The sequence below is a fragment of the Nelumbo lutea genome, chromosome 1, assembly GCF_056320005.1.
Source record: "Nelumbo lutea isolate HS-2025 chromosome 1, American lotus-T2T, whole genome shotgun sequence".
NCBI lineage: Eukaryota > Viridiplantae > Streptophyta > Magnoliopsida > Proteales > Nelumbonaceae > Nelumbo > Nelumbo lutea.
In genome coordinates, this window is record NC_142684.1 from 133,876,495 (window position 1) to 133,894,593 (window position 18,099).

Consider the following 18,099-nt stretch of genomic DNA (forward strand, 5'->3'; position numbering starts at 1 on the left):
TTTTGGTTCCTCTTCCTTACACAGGATCTGGCTGCTAACTACCGGGCTTTGTTCACTTTCATAAATTTCCATCAACTCTTTTTTCTCCAGCTCCCTTCTATTTAGGAAATTTGTTAGTATACCAGCTATCCCTATCCATCCTTGACTATTTTTCCTTTGAGGGACACAAACCATTTGCTTCCTTCCTTTAGAGAAATATTCAGTAAGAGATATGAATGCACCTTTTGCATTCCTCTTGTTTTCCATCACATACCTCCTACCTGTCTCTGAGTATTTCTTTCCATTTTATCTGCTTCCCTTTAGCTGCTGCATCAGAAACAAACTCTTTTAACCAGTCAGTCATCTCTGAGCCTTCCACAAGAGCCGTGGCCATCTTTTGTTCTCTTGTTTTCAGACTAAGTCTTCTTTTGGTCCATATTTCTTCAAAGAGGAGATCCTTAGTCTCTACCCTCAGAGATGACCACCATTTTGTTTTCTCCATGCAACCTCTCTCCACAACCTCCATTTCTCTATCCACAAAGCCTCTTCTTTAGCATCACATATTAAACTAAATTTTAATAGTAGTTCTGTTGAGAACCCAGGTCAATCAGGTGTGAGCCTTAGAGCTGATTTTTAGCACATCTACAAAAAGCTGAAACCAGTGGAGGGCATTAGATGGGGATTTTGGTTGAAGATGACTGTTAAGTAGTTTGCTTTCGCTGCAATCAAAAGCTGAAGGATCCCTATGTCTGAGGGACCTTGGTGCCTTGATCTCTTATGGAAGCATCGACTTTGTCTTCAAATCTGAAATGCTCGTTCAGATGGATCCCTATGTCTGCTAGCAATTTAGCAAGGGTCCTTTGATCTGTATATAAATCTTAAACTAGTGTTCTTTCTTTCATTTTCTAAGTTAATAAGATTTGCTATTATTGGTGCAAAAGTAAGAAGCTATTAGCATGCTGATCTCTTTTGGTGTCACTCAATTCCTTCTAATCAGGTGTAAGAAACTAAGAAGAGTGACCAGACCTTACCCCATATTTGTCACTATATTTGGTGTCATTCAATTCATTGTCACTATATTTGTCTTTGTGCGTTTGTGATCACATCATCCAAGCCTTAACCTAACTATGATCTTTGTGTGTGTGTGTGTGTGTGTGTGTGTATGCACTTATGTTTCTCAAAATATTTCAATAAGAAAAATCTTTTGATGTTAGATAAAATCTTCAACGATTATAAGTTTTCAGTACATATATATATATATATATATATATATATATATGCTGCTTATCAAGATTATAAATATCTAAATTGAGACTTGAGAATACATACAATCTCTTTGATTGTTGCTCTTATGCTTGCCATATAAACATGGATCAGGGACGTGTTCGAGTTTTGGCTTTGATAGTCAAATTGTTCTCCATTTCTAGCTCTGTGGCATCAACGATTTTCAACTCAAATCTCCTCAGTTTGTTAGAGGAAGAAATCCACAACACAAATGATATGCTTATGATTTTGAGTGTCCTGGAACTCTTATATGAGGTAAGGCATGAATATCTACATATTGTATCCTTAACTCTTTTTTATTGCAATACTTTTTCTTTTGGATCAGCAACAAAATGAAAAGAGCTTATTAAAAATGAAGCAAGATAAATGTTTACTCTCACTCTCCCAATGCTTAGGCCTTATACTATTTTCCAATTAATGAGGGAATCCTTCTTGGTGTTCCCTATCTCCCATAATATTTCTATAATATCTATATAAAATATGCAAAATATTTAAAAAGCTGTTAGTAAGAGGTAACTATATTGGTATAATATGGAGAAATTTCCTATACAAAATATGCAAAAGTAGCTAATCAGAGTTTTAGATCAGCTAGACAAAATGCTCTCCATTGAAGAGATGAAGAGTATGACTATTAGCTAGGAAACTGAAACTGGAGATATAATGAGGAGGCGGGTAGTTTGTGGAGGGAAGTTATTCATGCCAAATATGATCAAAGGGGAGATAGCTGGGACCCAGGTGATGTTACTCCTACTTATGGGTGTACCCTCTGGAATGTAATTCAGATTGCTAAACTGGATTTTTTTTAAGGGGATTGAATTTAAAACTGGGGATGGAACAAGGGTAAGATTTTGGGATGACCCCTGGTGTGAAGAGACTTGTTTGGAGGAGCTATATCCTTGTCTATTTGATTTAGCTCAGAACAAAGAAGCTGCAGTGGCAGACTACTTGTCATTTCACAATGGTACAACATTGTGGAATCCTATTTTTAGTAGGAATCTTAATGACTGAGAGGTGGAGCAAATGTCTGACCTTCTGCAAAAGTTATACAGACATAACCCAAGAGTAGAAATCAGCAGAAATATAAAAAAATTATAGAAAGAGAAGAAGGGAAAAATTTGTGAGAGAAGAGAAGAGAAAGAGAAAGAATGGAGCAAAAGGAAGAGAAGCCAATTATTCTGGCTGCCCTCTCCCATTAGCTTTATACTTTAAGTAAAAAACAAGTACAAAGATAAATACGCCCTTAATAGGGTGGCTGGTGCTTACATCTTTAAAAGAAAGATAAACTACTATCCTAGCAACTTCTAATTAATAGACTATGGTCCCAACAAGCTAACTAAACAAAATAAATAAGGAAAACAAGTTATTAACAGAATAATCCTCAAAACCCCCCCTCAAGTTGGGAGTAAATGCGTATGTTCTTATACAATGGGTGGGGAGATCAGCAAACTCTTTGGCTTATGATTTAGGTAAGCAAGGGGCAATTATGGAAGTCTTGTTTTGGGCTCAACTGTTATCTTTATTCTTTTTTCTTTCTAATTTTTTTTTTGATGATTCCACCTACAACCAAACCATAGTTTTCAAGGCGCCAAGGTGAGGCTAGGCGACAAGGGGCGCCTTGTTGCCTAGTCATTAATGTTGTCCATTCATTCATCCTAATAACGTATCTTCTTAAAAGCAATTAAAACTATAAAATTATTATTTTTTTGTGTGAAAACTAAGAATTTAAGACCCTAACATGGACTTGTTTGGGCTTGCCTCGAGGGGCATGGTACAAAAGCGGCTCGTAGAATTAGGAATATAATATGTCACATTAGCTACTTGATGCAATTGAGAAAAAAAAAAAGAGATCGTGGGTTTTATATGCTTGAAAATGTTTTATATGTTTGATTTCATTTTTAAATTCTCATTTGAATATGCTTTACATATTATATTTGTGTGTTTTAATTTTAGATAATAGGTTTTTTAAAACATTTATTTTAAAACTTAAGTTTATATTTTTATTAATATTATGTTTTATAACTTTTTGATTTTTTTGCATTTTTTTTAATTTTTAGCTTTTATTTTTAATTGTGCGCCTTGCCTCAAAAAGGCGCATGCCTCGCCTTGCGCCTCAGGTGCAAAATAGCCCTTGCGCCTTTTTTGTGCCTTGCGCTTTTAAAACATTGCCTCCACTGAATGCACCAACATCATTAGCACCACGAGTAGCATCTTCATCATCGTCATCATCACTGTCATCGTCATCATTATGATCATCTTCAACATCAGTATCTTCATCTTCATCTTCATTATCTTCCATATCTTTTTCCCACATTGAGTCTTCTTCTTCTTCTTCTTGAACTACATTTTTGCCTTTATTTTGTCTTTCGGGTGCACATTGCCCACGACCACCACCTCTACCTCTACTTGCACCCCCACTTGCATTTCCACATCCATGTCCACTTCTCCTTGGCCTATTCGACCCTTAAAGGATTTCAGATGTCCCTAATGCTTCATCAGCTTGAGTCCATGTAAGACCACACCCTTAATAGACCAAGTCATTTGAGGGGTCTTTCCCAGTCAACCATTCACTAGTTTCATCTACATCATCAAAGCAAATAGGGTCAAACTACTTTGGATTTGCATGCCTTGTTGTAAATCTTTCTCGGAGGTGTTGATTGTATTGAACAAATACAAGATCATTGAGTCTCTTTTGATCAAGCCTATTCCTCTTTTTTGTATGAATCTACATTTACAACAAAATAAGAAAAATTATAAAAATAAGTATTTTAACTTTCATAAATAATTTTATCACAAAACCAACCATTACATAGAACTTACATGTTCAAAAGTGCTCCGATTGCACTCACTAGCAGAAGAAGCGCATTTTAGACCCAATATGCGTAATGCAATACGCCTAAGGTCTGGGTGCAATGTCCATAGCTATGCCACCAATTAACTACAAAATAGGAAAAAAATGAATTAAGAATATAAATTTAAAATAGCAGGAATAAAATATAAATATAAGTTTCAAGAAAAGAGAGCTTATATTACTTGGTTGCTTCGTTTAACGTTGCCTAATTGCCAATTCTTTAGAGAAAGCACCACGGGCATGCTTATACTCTTCCAATTCCAATTGATGAGAGATCTTGTCTTGAATTTCAATATCACTAACCATTCTCTCAATGCAATCTAGAAAGCCCATTTCAAACTTTCCAACCGATGCTTCATCTTGTGCTTTAGCCTTATAATAAAGGACTTAATTGAGAAAAAACCAGCAAGGTGCAATGGATGTTGCATCATATTAGTCCAATGCTTATACTCCCTCTCTTTCCCACTACAATTTTCTTTTATTTTCTCTCATGCTCGCTCCATTGCATAGTAAAAATAACCCATTGTGGGTTTCTCATCACCATCAACCAATCATAAAACCTCCACAATTGGTTGGGCAACCAAAAGAGCAACTCTTACATTTTTCCAAAACCCAATAGAAAGCACAATGCTTGATGCTCTTAGTCCATCTGATTTGTTGGCCCATTTACTCTTGTTCCACAAATCACCAACAAATAAAGCAAGCAAGGTCTCCTTGAAAGTAATACAAACTTTGTAAAGTTAGAAAAGATGTGGCAAACCTTGTAACTACACATCACACAAGATCTCTTCCATTTGTTTTTTCCCTCATGCATGCAAAAAGAAGAGGATGTCTATAAATAAAAGCAGTTGTCTTGCCCTGGCAATACAACTTTTTATAGACCTCAATTCTCCAATGTCTTCCAACATGAGGTCTAGACAATGAGCATCACAAGGAGTCCAAAATAAATTCTTCCTCTTCAATCTTAAAAGATCACTGGCAGCAACATAAGCAGTGGTTATCAGTAACCACTTGCACCACATGTTCCTCCCCTATTTCCTTAACAAATTTATCAATCAACTCAAATAGAAAAGTTGCATTATGGACTTCATTTGATGCATCAACTGATTTTAGAAAAAAAGTCCCTTCAGGGGAATTCACCAAAAAATTGATTAGTGATCTTTGCCTTTTATCATTCCATCCATCAGATATGATGGTACAACCTTAAGTCTTCCAAGAAGCCTCATACTCCTTGTACATTTGCTTCGTTTTCTCAACCCCCCCTACCTTTCAAGAGTGGTTCTTGTAATTCATGGTAACTTGGAGGCTTGTATCCAGACCCGAATTGTGCAATTTTTTTTTTGATAAATGATTGAATTTTATTCAAGAATTTCAATAAGATATTACAATACAGCCTTCCCAAAGGAGGGGCACGAGCTGGTACCTCTCCACAACAACAACAATGTACTACCTCAGACTAGTAACAAAAAGTTTACAAAGCTGCCCAGAATAACCGTTCCCTTGGTACCCCTTGTTTAGCTAACCCATCCGCTATGGTGTTAGCTGTTCTATCCACCCACTGAAAAATAACATTCATGTTCCTTGAGAACCATTTAGCTTTCCTCATAATATCCCTGTAGCACCAGATCACTGAATTTGGATTTTTTAACCAACCCACGCCAACTTTGGAATCTCCTTCAATAATCAAATTTTGAACTCCTAACTGGTCCGCAACCTGAATGCCTTGTACTGCCGCTAGAAGCTCAGCTCTAATAGAGTCTCCTATACCCACAGAGCCTGAGAATAAAGCTAAAATGTTACTATCTTTATCTCTTAGCACCCCACCAATCCCTGATGGCCCCGGATTTCCTTGGCTGCTACCATCAAAATTCAGCTTTGTCCAGTCTTTTAAAGGGGGTACCCACACATCTGGTACCCTGTTCTTTCTGTTACTGCTACTAGCCACGGCCATCCAGTTCCTCCACATGTCATCAAAGGAATATAATTTGAAGGAATCTAATGATCTCAGCCAATGGATTGCCCTGGTCATAATGCAATCCTTTTACATTTTGAATATTTCTCTCCTTCTCTTGGAATATCCACGCATTTCTTTCTTCCCAAATTGTCCACAAAGCAGCAGCTCTAATGCTCCTCCACATTGTTTTACCAGTTTTTGTGGGCCACACAAAGAAGGAAGGATCAAAGATCTGATCTATGGCTGTGGTCAAATTCCATCTGCGACCAAACAAAGCATATATCCAACCCCAAATAGCAACAGAAAAAAGAAAGGTTAAAAGTAAGTGAGAGCAATCCTCACCACTAGCCCTGCAAAGTACACACCAATTAGGAGACAAACACATAGAAGGCCTTCTCTTCTGCAATAAGTCTGAAGTGTTGATTTTCCTATAGAACACCTCCCAGCAGAACATAATAGTTATAGGAGGTACAGGTTTAGATCAAATCTCCTTAGTTGGGAAACCCACTTGTCCCGAGGGAGAGCAAAGGGACTTAAAAAAGGAAGCACATGTGAAGTAACCTTTTGGGTTTGGAGACCAAAGTCTCACATCAGAACTGGAAAGGTCCAGAAAAACACTTTCAAGTAGTGACATGTCTGAAACATAAGAGTTCATGATCCCTTAAAACCCTACGAAACCCAAAGTCCCAACTCAAAGAATATGGAGAATCAGATGTTGGAAGAAAATGAGACATCGTTTCACCCTTGTAGCAAGAAATGGAATAGAGAGAAGGGAAACTCTCTCCTCAAGGGCATAATTGCCCACCCAGATGTCTTCCCAGAACAAAACCAAAGTACCAGAATTGACATCATACCTGATACAGTTGAGGAAAAGAGGAAGAATACTCAGAATTGCTTTCCAAGGAGTTGCCAGAGTGGCTCAACGTGATACACCATCATCCCATCCATTGCCCAAACTTCCATGTATACTAGCTATCACCTCATGCCAAAGTCTCTCCTGTTCTAGGGGCCATCTCCACAACCATTTTCCTAGGAGTGCTTCATTCTTCAAAACTAAATTCTCCAGTTCCAATCCACCTTCCTCTTTCCTCCTACACACTATTCCCCAATTTATTAAGTGATCCTTTTTTTCCTCCCCTGGCTCCCAAAGAAAATTTCTCATTAATTTCTCTAATTTCTTGGCTTCCCTGACCGGAATCCTAAACACAGAGAAATAATAAATCGACAGATTTGCTAAGGAAGCTCTCAGTAAAGTAACTCTACCCCCTGAAGAAATATAGTTCCTTTTCCACGAGGCTAACCTTTTCTCAAACTTTTCTAAAACTGGGGCCCAAATGTGCTCTCCTTAGGGTTGGCTCCTAGAGGAAGACCTAAATACTATAAAGGCCAATAGAAAATAGGACAACCTAAAGACTCAGCCACCGACTCAAGAGTCCTCTCATCCAGATTCACTCTCACCACACAGCTCTTTTCCAAGTTTATTTTCAGATTTGATACTCTCTCAAAGCACTTTATCAAAGACTTGAGATTACTTATTGTTCTCCTATCACCCCCTTCACAAAAGATTATTAGGTCATCAGCAAAGTGTAAGTAGGTCACCCTAATCCTGTTCCTTCCTATCCTCCAACCTCTCACTACACCTTCCCTGTTTGCCTCAGAGATCAAGCTACTAAAAACATCTGCAACTAGGGTAAAAAGAAAAGGGGAAAGGGGGTCACCTTGCCTTAACCCTCTAAGAGCTGGGAAAAAATCCTTGACTACCCCATTAACCAAGACCGAAAAATGGCAAGAACTTATGCATCCTTTTATCCAATTACACCATCTGACTCCAAACCCACAACACCCTAGGTTTTCTAATAAGAAGCTTCAATCAACAAGATCATAGGCCTTTTCTAAATCTAGGTTACAAACAAAACCTTGCTTTCTGGACTTTCTCATATCCTCCACACATTTATTCGCTATTAGAATCTGATTTGTTATTTGTCTCCCTTGCATGAAAGCTCCCTGGGCTTGACTAATGATGGAGGGTAGCACTAATTTAATCCTCAAGGATAACACTTCAGCCAGGATTTTGTAAATGCTAGTCACCAAACTAATCGGCCTAAAATCTTTAGGGTTTTTTGCTTCTTTCTTCTTAGGGATTAGAGCTATGAAAGTGGCATTAACTTCAGGGCTTACTTTGCTATTAACTTCAAATTCCTTAAACACTGCACAAAGGTCTTCTCTTACAACATTCCAATAGTCTTGATAGAAAGCCATGGTGAAGCCATCTGGTCCAAGGGCTTTGGATCTATCCATTGAAAACACTGCATGCCTATTTTTTTTTTTGATCAATAACAGTAATTTTATTAAAAATATATGGAAATTACAACTAGATTGGAGGGGTAAGACATCTTAACCCTCACTTACAGAACTGAAAACACCTATTACAATATAGCCCAAAAGAAATTAGATCTTCCCACCCCCTGTTTAGCCAAGGTGTCAGCCATGGAATTAGTGCTCCTCTTGGCCCATTGAACCCTTACAATCATATTCTGAGTTAGTTGCTTGATTTTCTTTCTTTCATTTGAGAACTTCCATAGGCTAGACTCTTCCTTCTGCAGCCAACTAACAGTCGATTGAGAGTCTCCTTCCACCAGCAGCTTACTAATATTCAATTGCTTAACTCTTTTTACTCCTTCTAGAACTGCCAGGATTTCAGCTCTCAGAGAATTCCCCCAGCCTATAGATCCTAAGAACATAGCAATAATTCGATCCTCTTCATACCTGAAAATTCCACCTATGCCTGAAGGGCCTGGATTACCTTCACTGCTACCATCGAAGTTCAATTTGATGAAACCCAAATCTGGTTGAGTCCAAACAGGTCTAATAGCACTAGACATAGGAGCTGACCGAGCCACTTCTTCCCAGTTTCTAATGATGTCTCCTACTGAATAGGCTTCGAAAAGCTTCAAAGACTTGACCTAGTGTGCCATCTTAACATAAAAAATTTCTATGAGGGCTTCCTTGCTTTTTCTTTGTCATTAATTAATCTTTGATTTCTTTCTTCCCAAACTGTCCAACAAATAGCAGCTCTAGCACATCTCCACAAAATTTTACCTCTCTTATTTCAACCCCTCACTAGAGTGGAACTGAACAAGCTTTGCACGCTTGAAGGGGAGGGCCATCTGCAACCAAATAAAGAAAAAAACCAACACCAAATCTTTGAAAGAAAAGGGCAAGAAACAAGCAAGTGATAACAGCTTTCACCATTCTTCTTACATAAGATGCACCAATGCGGAGATAAACACCAATTAGGCCTTTTCTTTTGAAGTATGTCACAAGTGTTACACTTTTCTAGGATTGCTTCCCAGCAAAAAGCACCTACCCTAGGAGGGATAAGGCTACCCCAAACTTTTTGGACTCGAAAAGAAGACCTAGGTACCAGACTAGGCTGTGTCAATGCTTTGAAAAAAGAGGAGCAAGAGAGTATACCCGAAGGGACAAGAGACCAAACCCTAGAGTCCACACGGGAAGGTTCAAGAGCTACCTCATCCAAGATTTTAAGCAAATTCGAAATGGGTTCCAACTCAGAATCTCTGAGGGCCCTTCTAAGACCCAAGTTCCAACCAGTAGCAGAATTAGATAGGGTAGCAAAGGTTGCTACTGGTTCATTTTTAAACCTAGACAGAGCATATAAGGAGGGGAACTGCTCTTTCAAAGGAAAATCTCCCACCCAAGTACGTTCCCAAAAATTTATCGGCAACCAGAACCAAGATCATACCTGATGAAGGGAAGAAAAGGCCGAAGGATGGCATGAATGGACTTCCAAGGAGAGGCTCTTGAAGCCCTAGATGATAGTCCCAAATCCCAGCCAATTACCTCTTGCCCATGAATACTTAGGATTATTTTAGCCCACAGATTCTCCTTTTCTTTGGACCATCTCCATAACCATTTCCCTAACAGAGCTTCATTCTTCTTCTTCAAGTTCCCCAGCCCCAGTCCCCCTTCACTTTTAGCTCTTGTAAGTAGCTCCCACCTAACTCTATGGTCCCTTTTCTCCTCCCACCTAGCTCCCAGCCTTTTAGTGAACCTGTCAATCACCAAATTCCAAAAACTCCTTTTTCTAGGATTATCCCTTAAGGGATGAGAGATCCATCACATGGACCCCCAAAGATTGCAGAATAAGGGGCGAATTTCAAAAATTTCTCTCCCTTCAACTGGGAATCACATTCCCTATTTAGAAAATCATATTTTCAAGGATAAATCTTGAACCTTAAACTGAACCAGATCTGAACCAAAAGGAATGGGAGAGAATGATACCTGATACGAAGAAGCAATATCTCCCAACGAAGGTGTTCACGCCCAAGAAAGGATCCAAAGACTGCTCCCACTGAAGATGGCGCAGTACAGGATGGAGCAGAATCAGCAGTGTTCTTCCCCAAGAACTCTGTTCTTCACAAGAAATAGCGGGATGGAACGTGAGCATAGCTTCCCTTTTCAATCATTTCTCAAAGAACTGATGTCAAGATCCAATCTTGACTTCTCCCACAACTGGAGATCGAACTGGCAAACAGGGCGGCAAGAACAGGGAGGCGGCAAGAGAGTATTCGCAGGGTGCAGATTTCTCTCTTCTTGATTTCAGCACTAAAGAGGATCTGATGTGTTTCTTGGTCTCTCTCAAGGCTGCCGCCCCCTCCTTTTTGTTACCTTGAAAAGATCAGTTCCTAAGCCCATTAGGAGGTGCTTATCCAAATCATATTTGGATCAGCCTTCTCTTCTAGTGATAAGGATAAACCCTTATCTTATTTGCAGATTAGATTAGCTGTATCCTAATCCCATTAGGGGGTTTCTAGATCTGAATCACATTCAGATCTGGACTCTCTGAGTGGATAGGGTTAAGACCCTATCCTATCTGCTAATCTATCTCAGAATTCGCCCCTTTAATTAACTAAATAAATAGCCTAGTTCGAAATGGGCTTCAGGCCCATCAAGCTTATGTGCTCACTTAACCTTCCTAACTGCTGCCCAGTTGGGCTTCCTTGTATGGCGTGGGACCCAAGCATTGATCTACACATCAGCCACATGGGTTCGGCCCAGCCTTTGTTACAAGGCTTGGTCGAATACACTGTTAAAGACAGTGCACCCCCTGAAACCCATCAAATGGGTTCTATGGGCCCAACACTTACCCTAAGTGGTCCCTGGGCCAAGCCACCTTGTAACACCTAGGGACTGTGGGCAGATGCAAGATTAGCCCATCAGGTATTATCCTGATGGTTTTACACTTAACCTCTTAGCCCATAATGATCATACACTGCCCGACAAGAGAGGACCTCTCCCTCGGCTGCAAGGAATAGTGTTGCACTCTCCACTTATATGGATCCCGGGAATTGAAACCTTTTGCAAACATTTTAGAAACCATAATATATATACTTTTATATCTCATATAAAATATACTTTGCAAAACAAATCTCAACGGTTGAAATCGGTTGCCGGCAGTCTTGGTTTCCAACAGTGAGAGCGCATCCCCGATCATTACCTTTGTCCGACAAAGGGGCTGATCCTGTCACTATGATCACCCACTCAGATGAATTCTCGGATTGTCCCAACATACCCAGGTTTTGACCCCCGCTAAGAATCTCACTAATTGGTACATCAAAGACAGCCCAATCCGACACCTAGTGCAGTATCATAATCGAGTCTAGGGGTCGGGTGTAACTTTCCAGTTTTGCCCCTCAATCTCCAAGGTCCAGGGCAATACTGGAAATCTGGTCCAGTTCAAAGATTTAATTAATCCCACACTGTATGTGCCTAGGGTCTCACCCCGGTAGCTGAGACAAGCCACCCCAACCGACTTGGTGGCACCACAGTGTCAGCCTTGTCAGGATAGGTCTCCCCAGACCGACCCACTGGCTGTGAACATTCTAAACTAACACGAGTCTCAATAAGTGTCCAGTTTAAGGGTATTACACAGAAACATACCAAGGGAACATGAATCAAATATGCACTTTTATTCATTTACAATAAACTCATAAAGTACATCAATTTTGATTGAAGCTGAGGGCATACAAAACTGTCTAACAATCCCCTAAAGGAAGCCCTAAATACTTCAGTGGCCAATGAGCTATCTCACAACCTATCGCTTAGGCCCTTTCCTCCACCTCTCCTTCACTCATATTAATACCAATCACACAACTCTTATCAAGGTTTACTTTGAGGTTAGTCGTTAGTTCAAACACTTTAATCACCATCTTTAGATTGCTCACCCCACTAATCTCCTTGCCATCACAAAACAGAATTGTGTCATTTACAAATTGTTGGTGAGTGACCGGAACTTTATCCCTCCCCACTCTCCAACCACTAATCAGATTTCTGGAGTCTGCCCTCTCAATAAGCCTCCCTTGCACTCTTTTATCCACTTTGTCGTTTACTAACACAGAATAATAGCAAGTTCTAATGCACTCTTTTATCCACTTGCACCACCTTTGCCCAAACCCAAAAGACTCTAAAACTTCCATGAACAGAGACCAATCAACCAGATCATATGCCTTCTCCAAACCCAGCTTACACACCAACCCTTTCTCCCCTCTACTTCTGTAATCCTCCACTGCATGCCTAATTTCCTCTTCTTCAAAACTCCTCTCTAACCATCTTGCTTGCTCTTCAGATAGCCTGGACCAATCTAGACCTTCCAACCTTATTTTATTATTAAGAGGCTTCCCTGCAATTAATTTGAAATGATCCACCAATATTTTTGCTATCTCATCTTGATTTATGACTTCCTCCCCATCGACTTCTAATTTGGCCACATAATTTTTCTTCTCCTCCCATTAGCCAACGCATGGAAAAATTTTGTATTGCCGTCCCTTCTTTGATCCATTTGTGTCTTGACTTTTGCCTCCATGAGATCTCTTCTCTAAGGAGAATTTTTTCCAATTCCTTTTTTAACCTACTTTTCAAAAACCTTTATTGCTCATTCATAACTCCCTAGGATCCTTTGGAGTCTAGTTCATCAATCCTGGACATCAAAATGTTCTTTTGATCTTCTACCCTTCCAAAATTCTCCCGATTCCACTCTTTAATCCTTGCTCTTAGTCTCTTTAACTTTTTGTAACCTTACACCTTTCCACTTAACCCCTCTCAAATCTTCATTCCACCACTCACTAACCTTTCGTTCAAAATCCGGATGGCTTAGCCACATGTTCTCAAACCTAAAAGGTCAAGGGCCAAGGCCTAGAACCCGAATTGTGCAATTGCTTCAACCATAACTTCAAAACTCTTCAATTTCACCGTATTGAAAGGAATCCCGGCTTGATAGAAACAATTTCTACATATTCGTTTACTTTTTTCCTTTCTTCCTTCTTCAAATGACTTTCAATGCTTGTTTAAACCAATTGTCCTTTATGTCTCACTTCAACAACTTCTTTTGGACTTGGTCTCACAAAACTATCTGTAGAGAAGATGGGCCGAATGGCCCATAGGCTGTTTATCCTTTTTTATCTTTTATGTTCTTTGCTGTAATGGGCCTTAATCTGGGCCTATTCTTTCTTATGTTATGTCTTTTTAATTTTCTGCCCAACTAAGGGCTTCTTTGTAAATTACCAAAGTTTAACATAATAAAATAGAATTAAAGGTGTAAGAGAAAGAGATTATGTTCGAAATTCTCTCTCTCAGAACCCAAGTTGCCGCTACCTTCTTCTTCATCTTCTCCCCCCTTGAACTCTGATTTTTTCTACTTTCTTTGGATTTTTTGCATCTTTCTAAACAGTCCTTTCTTCTCAAAAGGCTGTTTTTCTTCTTGGTATCAGAGCAGGCTCGTTTTTCCCTTTTTTTTCCCTTTTTTTCCCATATACAGTGTGTATGGAGAATTGAATCATATGAATAGTTAAAGATACCTTTTTCAACTCAGTTGTTAGTAGTTTCTGGAGAGAAGAGGACGGACTTTGTCGCCCCCTTGACAGATTCAAGTGTGTTGCCCGAAACCCTAATTTTTTGGAAAAATCTGATTGTAGGCCCCACAAGGAGTTTGACCTAGGCGCTCAGTGACCGAAGGCTTTCTCATTCTCCTTCTTGAAGATCGAATCAAGTGGATTGGTGTTCTGTGAAGTCTAAAACAAGGAGCAACTGAATTTTTTCTCCGTTTCTCCTAGCTTCTGGGTGTGACACAGATTATTGGCACGACTGCATAGAGGTTGGCTCACAACACAGTTTTGTTATGTCTTCATTTGGTGTTTTTCGAAGTTGTTTGAAATCATTTCCGGGAGCCTCTATAGACTCTCTACTGGCTGTGATGACAGTCAAGCTGGATGGAACTAATTATCTGGCTTGGTCACAATCAGTAAAGATTCATATTTGTAGTAGAGGCAAGTGGGGTTTTATCTCCGGGAGCAAAAAGGATCCTTCGGAAGATGATCCATCGTATGAAAAGTGGATGCAAGAAAATTATACTGTTATTGGGTGGCTTGTGAACTCAACGCAACTACAGATTAGTCAGCACTATTTGTTGATGAATTGAGCAAAGGAAATTTGGGATAGTGTTGTTGAAACCTATTCCCAAAAATTAAATGTGGCTAGAGCTTACAAGTTGAGAAGTGATGTGAAGAATTTAAGGCAGGGGGAGAAACCATTAGCTGTATACTTCTCAACACTGAAGTTTTTATGGCAAGAAATAGATTTGATAGAAGTTGTAACCTGGGACACCACTAATGATGCTGAGACCTACAGAAAATTGGTTGAGAGAAACATGGTGTTTGAGTTCTTGACAGGACTAAATCCAGAGTATGACATTACAAAACAAAATATTTTATCCAAGGATAGTGTCTCACTGTCTCATGCATATGCCTTGGTAAGTAGTGAAGAAAGCAGGAGACTTGTCCAGGTTCAAGGGGCAGGTCTAAATGATCACTTTGCTAATATGGGAGTGAAACCCAAGGGGGTTGCAGGGATTCCAAGTAGCTCAGGGAAGAAAGAGATTGTTTGTGAGTACTGTAAAAAGCCAAAACACACTAAAGACAAGTGTTGGAAATTGCATTCTGAGCTCCTACCACTTCAGTTTCAGAAGAAGTCTGATAATAAAAGGGTAGGGAGTGCTAATGTTGTTGTTGGTCCAGATAGTGATAGATACCAAACTGAAGAGATGACGGCTAGTGTGTAGTTAGCAGCTATGAAGGCAGAATATTTGAAGTTTGGGAGGATGATCAGTCACCTAGAGGGTGTGACCTCTTCTTCCAACCCTTTAGAAAATTCAACCTCTTTTGCATTTGCTCATTCAGGTATACGGGCTTCTGCCAATCATGCAACCATTTCAGGTAATCGTAGGATCTCTTGGATTATTGATTCTAGTGCTTTTGATATTTTTTATGAAGTCCCGTGATGAAGTTCCCAGGCTTGTGAGGCAATTCCATGAATTTTTCCTAACCCAGTTTGATACCAGGATTAAAATTTTCAGATCCAACAATGCAAAAGAATACTTTGAGAAAAACTTGACCTGTTTTCTCACTGATTTAGGGGTTATTCATCAAAGTTCATGTGTTATACCCCAGAACAGAATGGAATTGCTGAAAGAAAAAATAGACATATTGTTGAAGTTGCAAGAAGAAGTATTCTATTTGCCTCACATGTCCTTACAAAGTTTTGGGGTGATGCTATTCTCACTGATACCTACCTTATAAACTGTATGCCATCCAGGGTTTTAGGGTTTAAGTCTCCCTTCAGTCTCCTTCATCTGGACAAGGATATTTTTCCTATTCCTCTTCTTGTCTTTGGCTGCATCTGTTATGTACATATTCCAAGTGTCCAAAGACATAAATTTGAACCAAAATCCCACAAATGTATCTTCTTTGGTTATTCCCCCACACAGAAGGGTTACTGTTGTTTTGATTCGAAGACTGGAACTCGATATGTCTCAATGGATGTCACCTTTGATGAGCTTTCTTCCTTTTATGGTTCCTCTCTGGAGAGACATTGTCCAAAGGGGGAGGATTTGTCACAAGTGTTTGCTCTTCCTCTTCCTGTCCCAGTTGAGTCTTTTGCTGAGTCTCTTCCTCCTTCAAATGAATCAAGGGAGGATCAGTCACTTCACTGTCATTCCAGTGTTCCTATTCCTTCCCCTTTACCTCGTCGTCCTCTTTTTAATCCCAAGATGTATCAAAGGCAAAGAACCAGAAATGAGCAGGTTGTTTCTCCTACAACACATGAGCCTCATGCACTTCCAGTTACAGATGGGACAACAGGTACTGTCACAGCCCCTTTGGAGCCATCCTTCCCAGACCTTGGTATCCCCATTGCTATTAGGAAAGGAAAAAGGAAGTATACTGCACATTGCATTTCCAAACACCTTTCTTATAGTTTGCTCTCTCCTTCATATTTTGCCTACCTTTCTTCTGTTGCCTCTAACCCAATTCCCAGGTCTGTGTCATAAGCTATTCCCAGGTCTGTGTCATAAGCTCTTAATATTCCAGAATGAATGGATGCTATGAGAACATAAATTGATGCCCTGCACAAGAATGACACTTGGGAAGTGGTTGATTTGCCTGAAGGGAAGGATCCAGTAGGCTGTAAGTGGGTCTTTACTATCAAATATCATGTTGATGGCACCATTGAAAGGTACAAGGCTAGGCTGGTTGCAAAAGGCCATACACAGACATATGGGATTGATTATCTGGAGACCTTTGCCCCTGTTGCTAAGATGACTTTTGTGAGAGTTCTTTTATCTTTGGTTGCACACTCAGACTGGCCATTTTATCAACTGGATGTAAAGAATGCATTTTTGAATGGAGAATTACATGAGGAGGCTTATATGTCTCTTCCTCCAGGGATGTATGAAACAAATATGAAAGGAAAGGTCTGTAGGCTGAAGAGATCCCTTTATAGACTTAAACAGTCCCCTAGAGCATTGTTTGAAAGGTTTAGGGCTGCCCTTGTCAGCTTTGGTTATGTACAGACAGAGTCTGATCATACATTCTTTGTGAAGAGGAGAGGATTCTTGGTTGTTTACCTGATTGTGTATGTTGATGATATTGTTGTGACTGGTAATGATATCTCGGAATTAATGATCTCAAATCTTTCCTTCATATAGAGTTTGAGATCAAAGATCTAGGGGAATTGAGATACTTTCTCGGCATAGAAGTTTCTAGATCCAAGGACGTGATTCTTATCTCTCAGAGGAAGTATGCTCTTGATTTGCACTCTGAAACAGGGAAGATGGGTGCTAGATCAGTTGTTACTCCTATTGATATGAGCCATAAATTCTCTGCTTCAGATGGAATATTGTTAGAAGACAAAGGAGTCTTCCAAAGACTACTTGGAAAACTTCTTTATCTATGCATGCCAGACATTGCATACGCCGTCAGCTACATCAGTCAATTCATGCATGCTCCCAGGGATACTCATATGGCAGCAGCAGAGCAGATTCTGTGTTATTTGAAGGGCTCTCCTGGAAAGGGAATTCTATTTGCCAAGCATGGCCATATGTGTTAGATAGTTTTGTATGCCCTTAGCTTCAATCAAAATTGATGTACTTTATGAGTTTATTGTAAATGAATAAAAGTACATATTTGATTCATGTTCCCTTGGTATGTTTCTGTGCATTACCCTTAAACTGGACACTTATTGAGACTCGTGTTTGTTTTGAATGTTCACAGCCAGTGGGTCGGTCTGGGGAGACTTATCCTGACAAGGCTGACACTGTGGTGCCACCAAGTCGGTTGGGGTGGCTTGTCTCAGCTACCGGGGTGAGACTCTAGGCACATACAGTGTGGGATTAATTAAATCTTTGAACTGGACCAGATTTCCAGTATTGCCCTGGACCTTGGAGATTGATGGGCAAAACTGGAAAGTTACACCCGACCCTTAGACTCGATTATGATACTGCACTAGGTGTCGGATTGGGCTGTCTTTGATGTACCAATCAGTGAGATCCTTAGCGGGGGTCAAAACCTGGGTATGTTGGGACAATCCGAGAATTCATCTGAGTGGGTGATCATAGTGACAGGATCAGCCCCTTTGTCAGACAAAGGTAATGATCGGGGATGCGCTCTCACTGTTGGAAACCAAG

At 39.8% G+C, this 18,099-nt stretch overlaps 1 protein-coding gene across 1 annotated transcript in view; it reads left to right on the top strand.

The window, feature by feature from the left end:
* LOC148877693 (ARM repeat superfamily protein) overlaps positions 1-18,099 on the top strand; it is a 111,789-nt gene that overhangs the window by 68,071 nt on the left and 25,619 nt on the right. Inside the window, exon 8 of the mRNA XM_088942320.1 lies at positions 1,357-1,518. Within this exon, the coding sequence (XP_088798446.1) occupies positions 1,357-1,518 (162 nt within the window). The remainder of the gene's footprint in view (positions 1-1,356; positions 1,519-18,099) is intronic.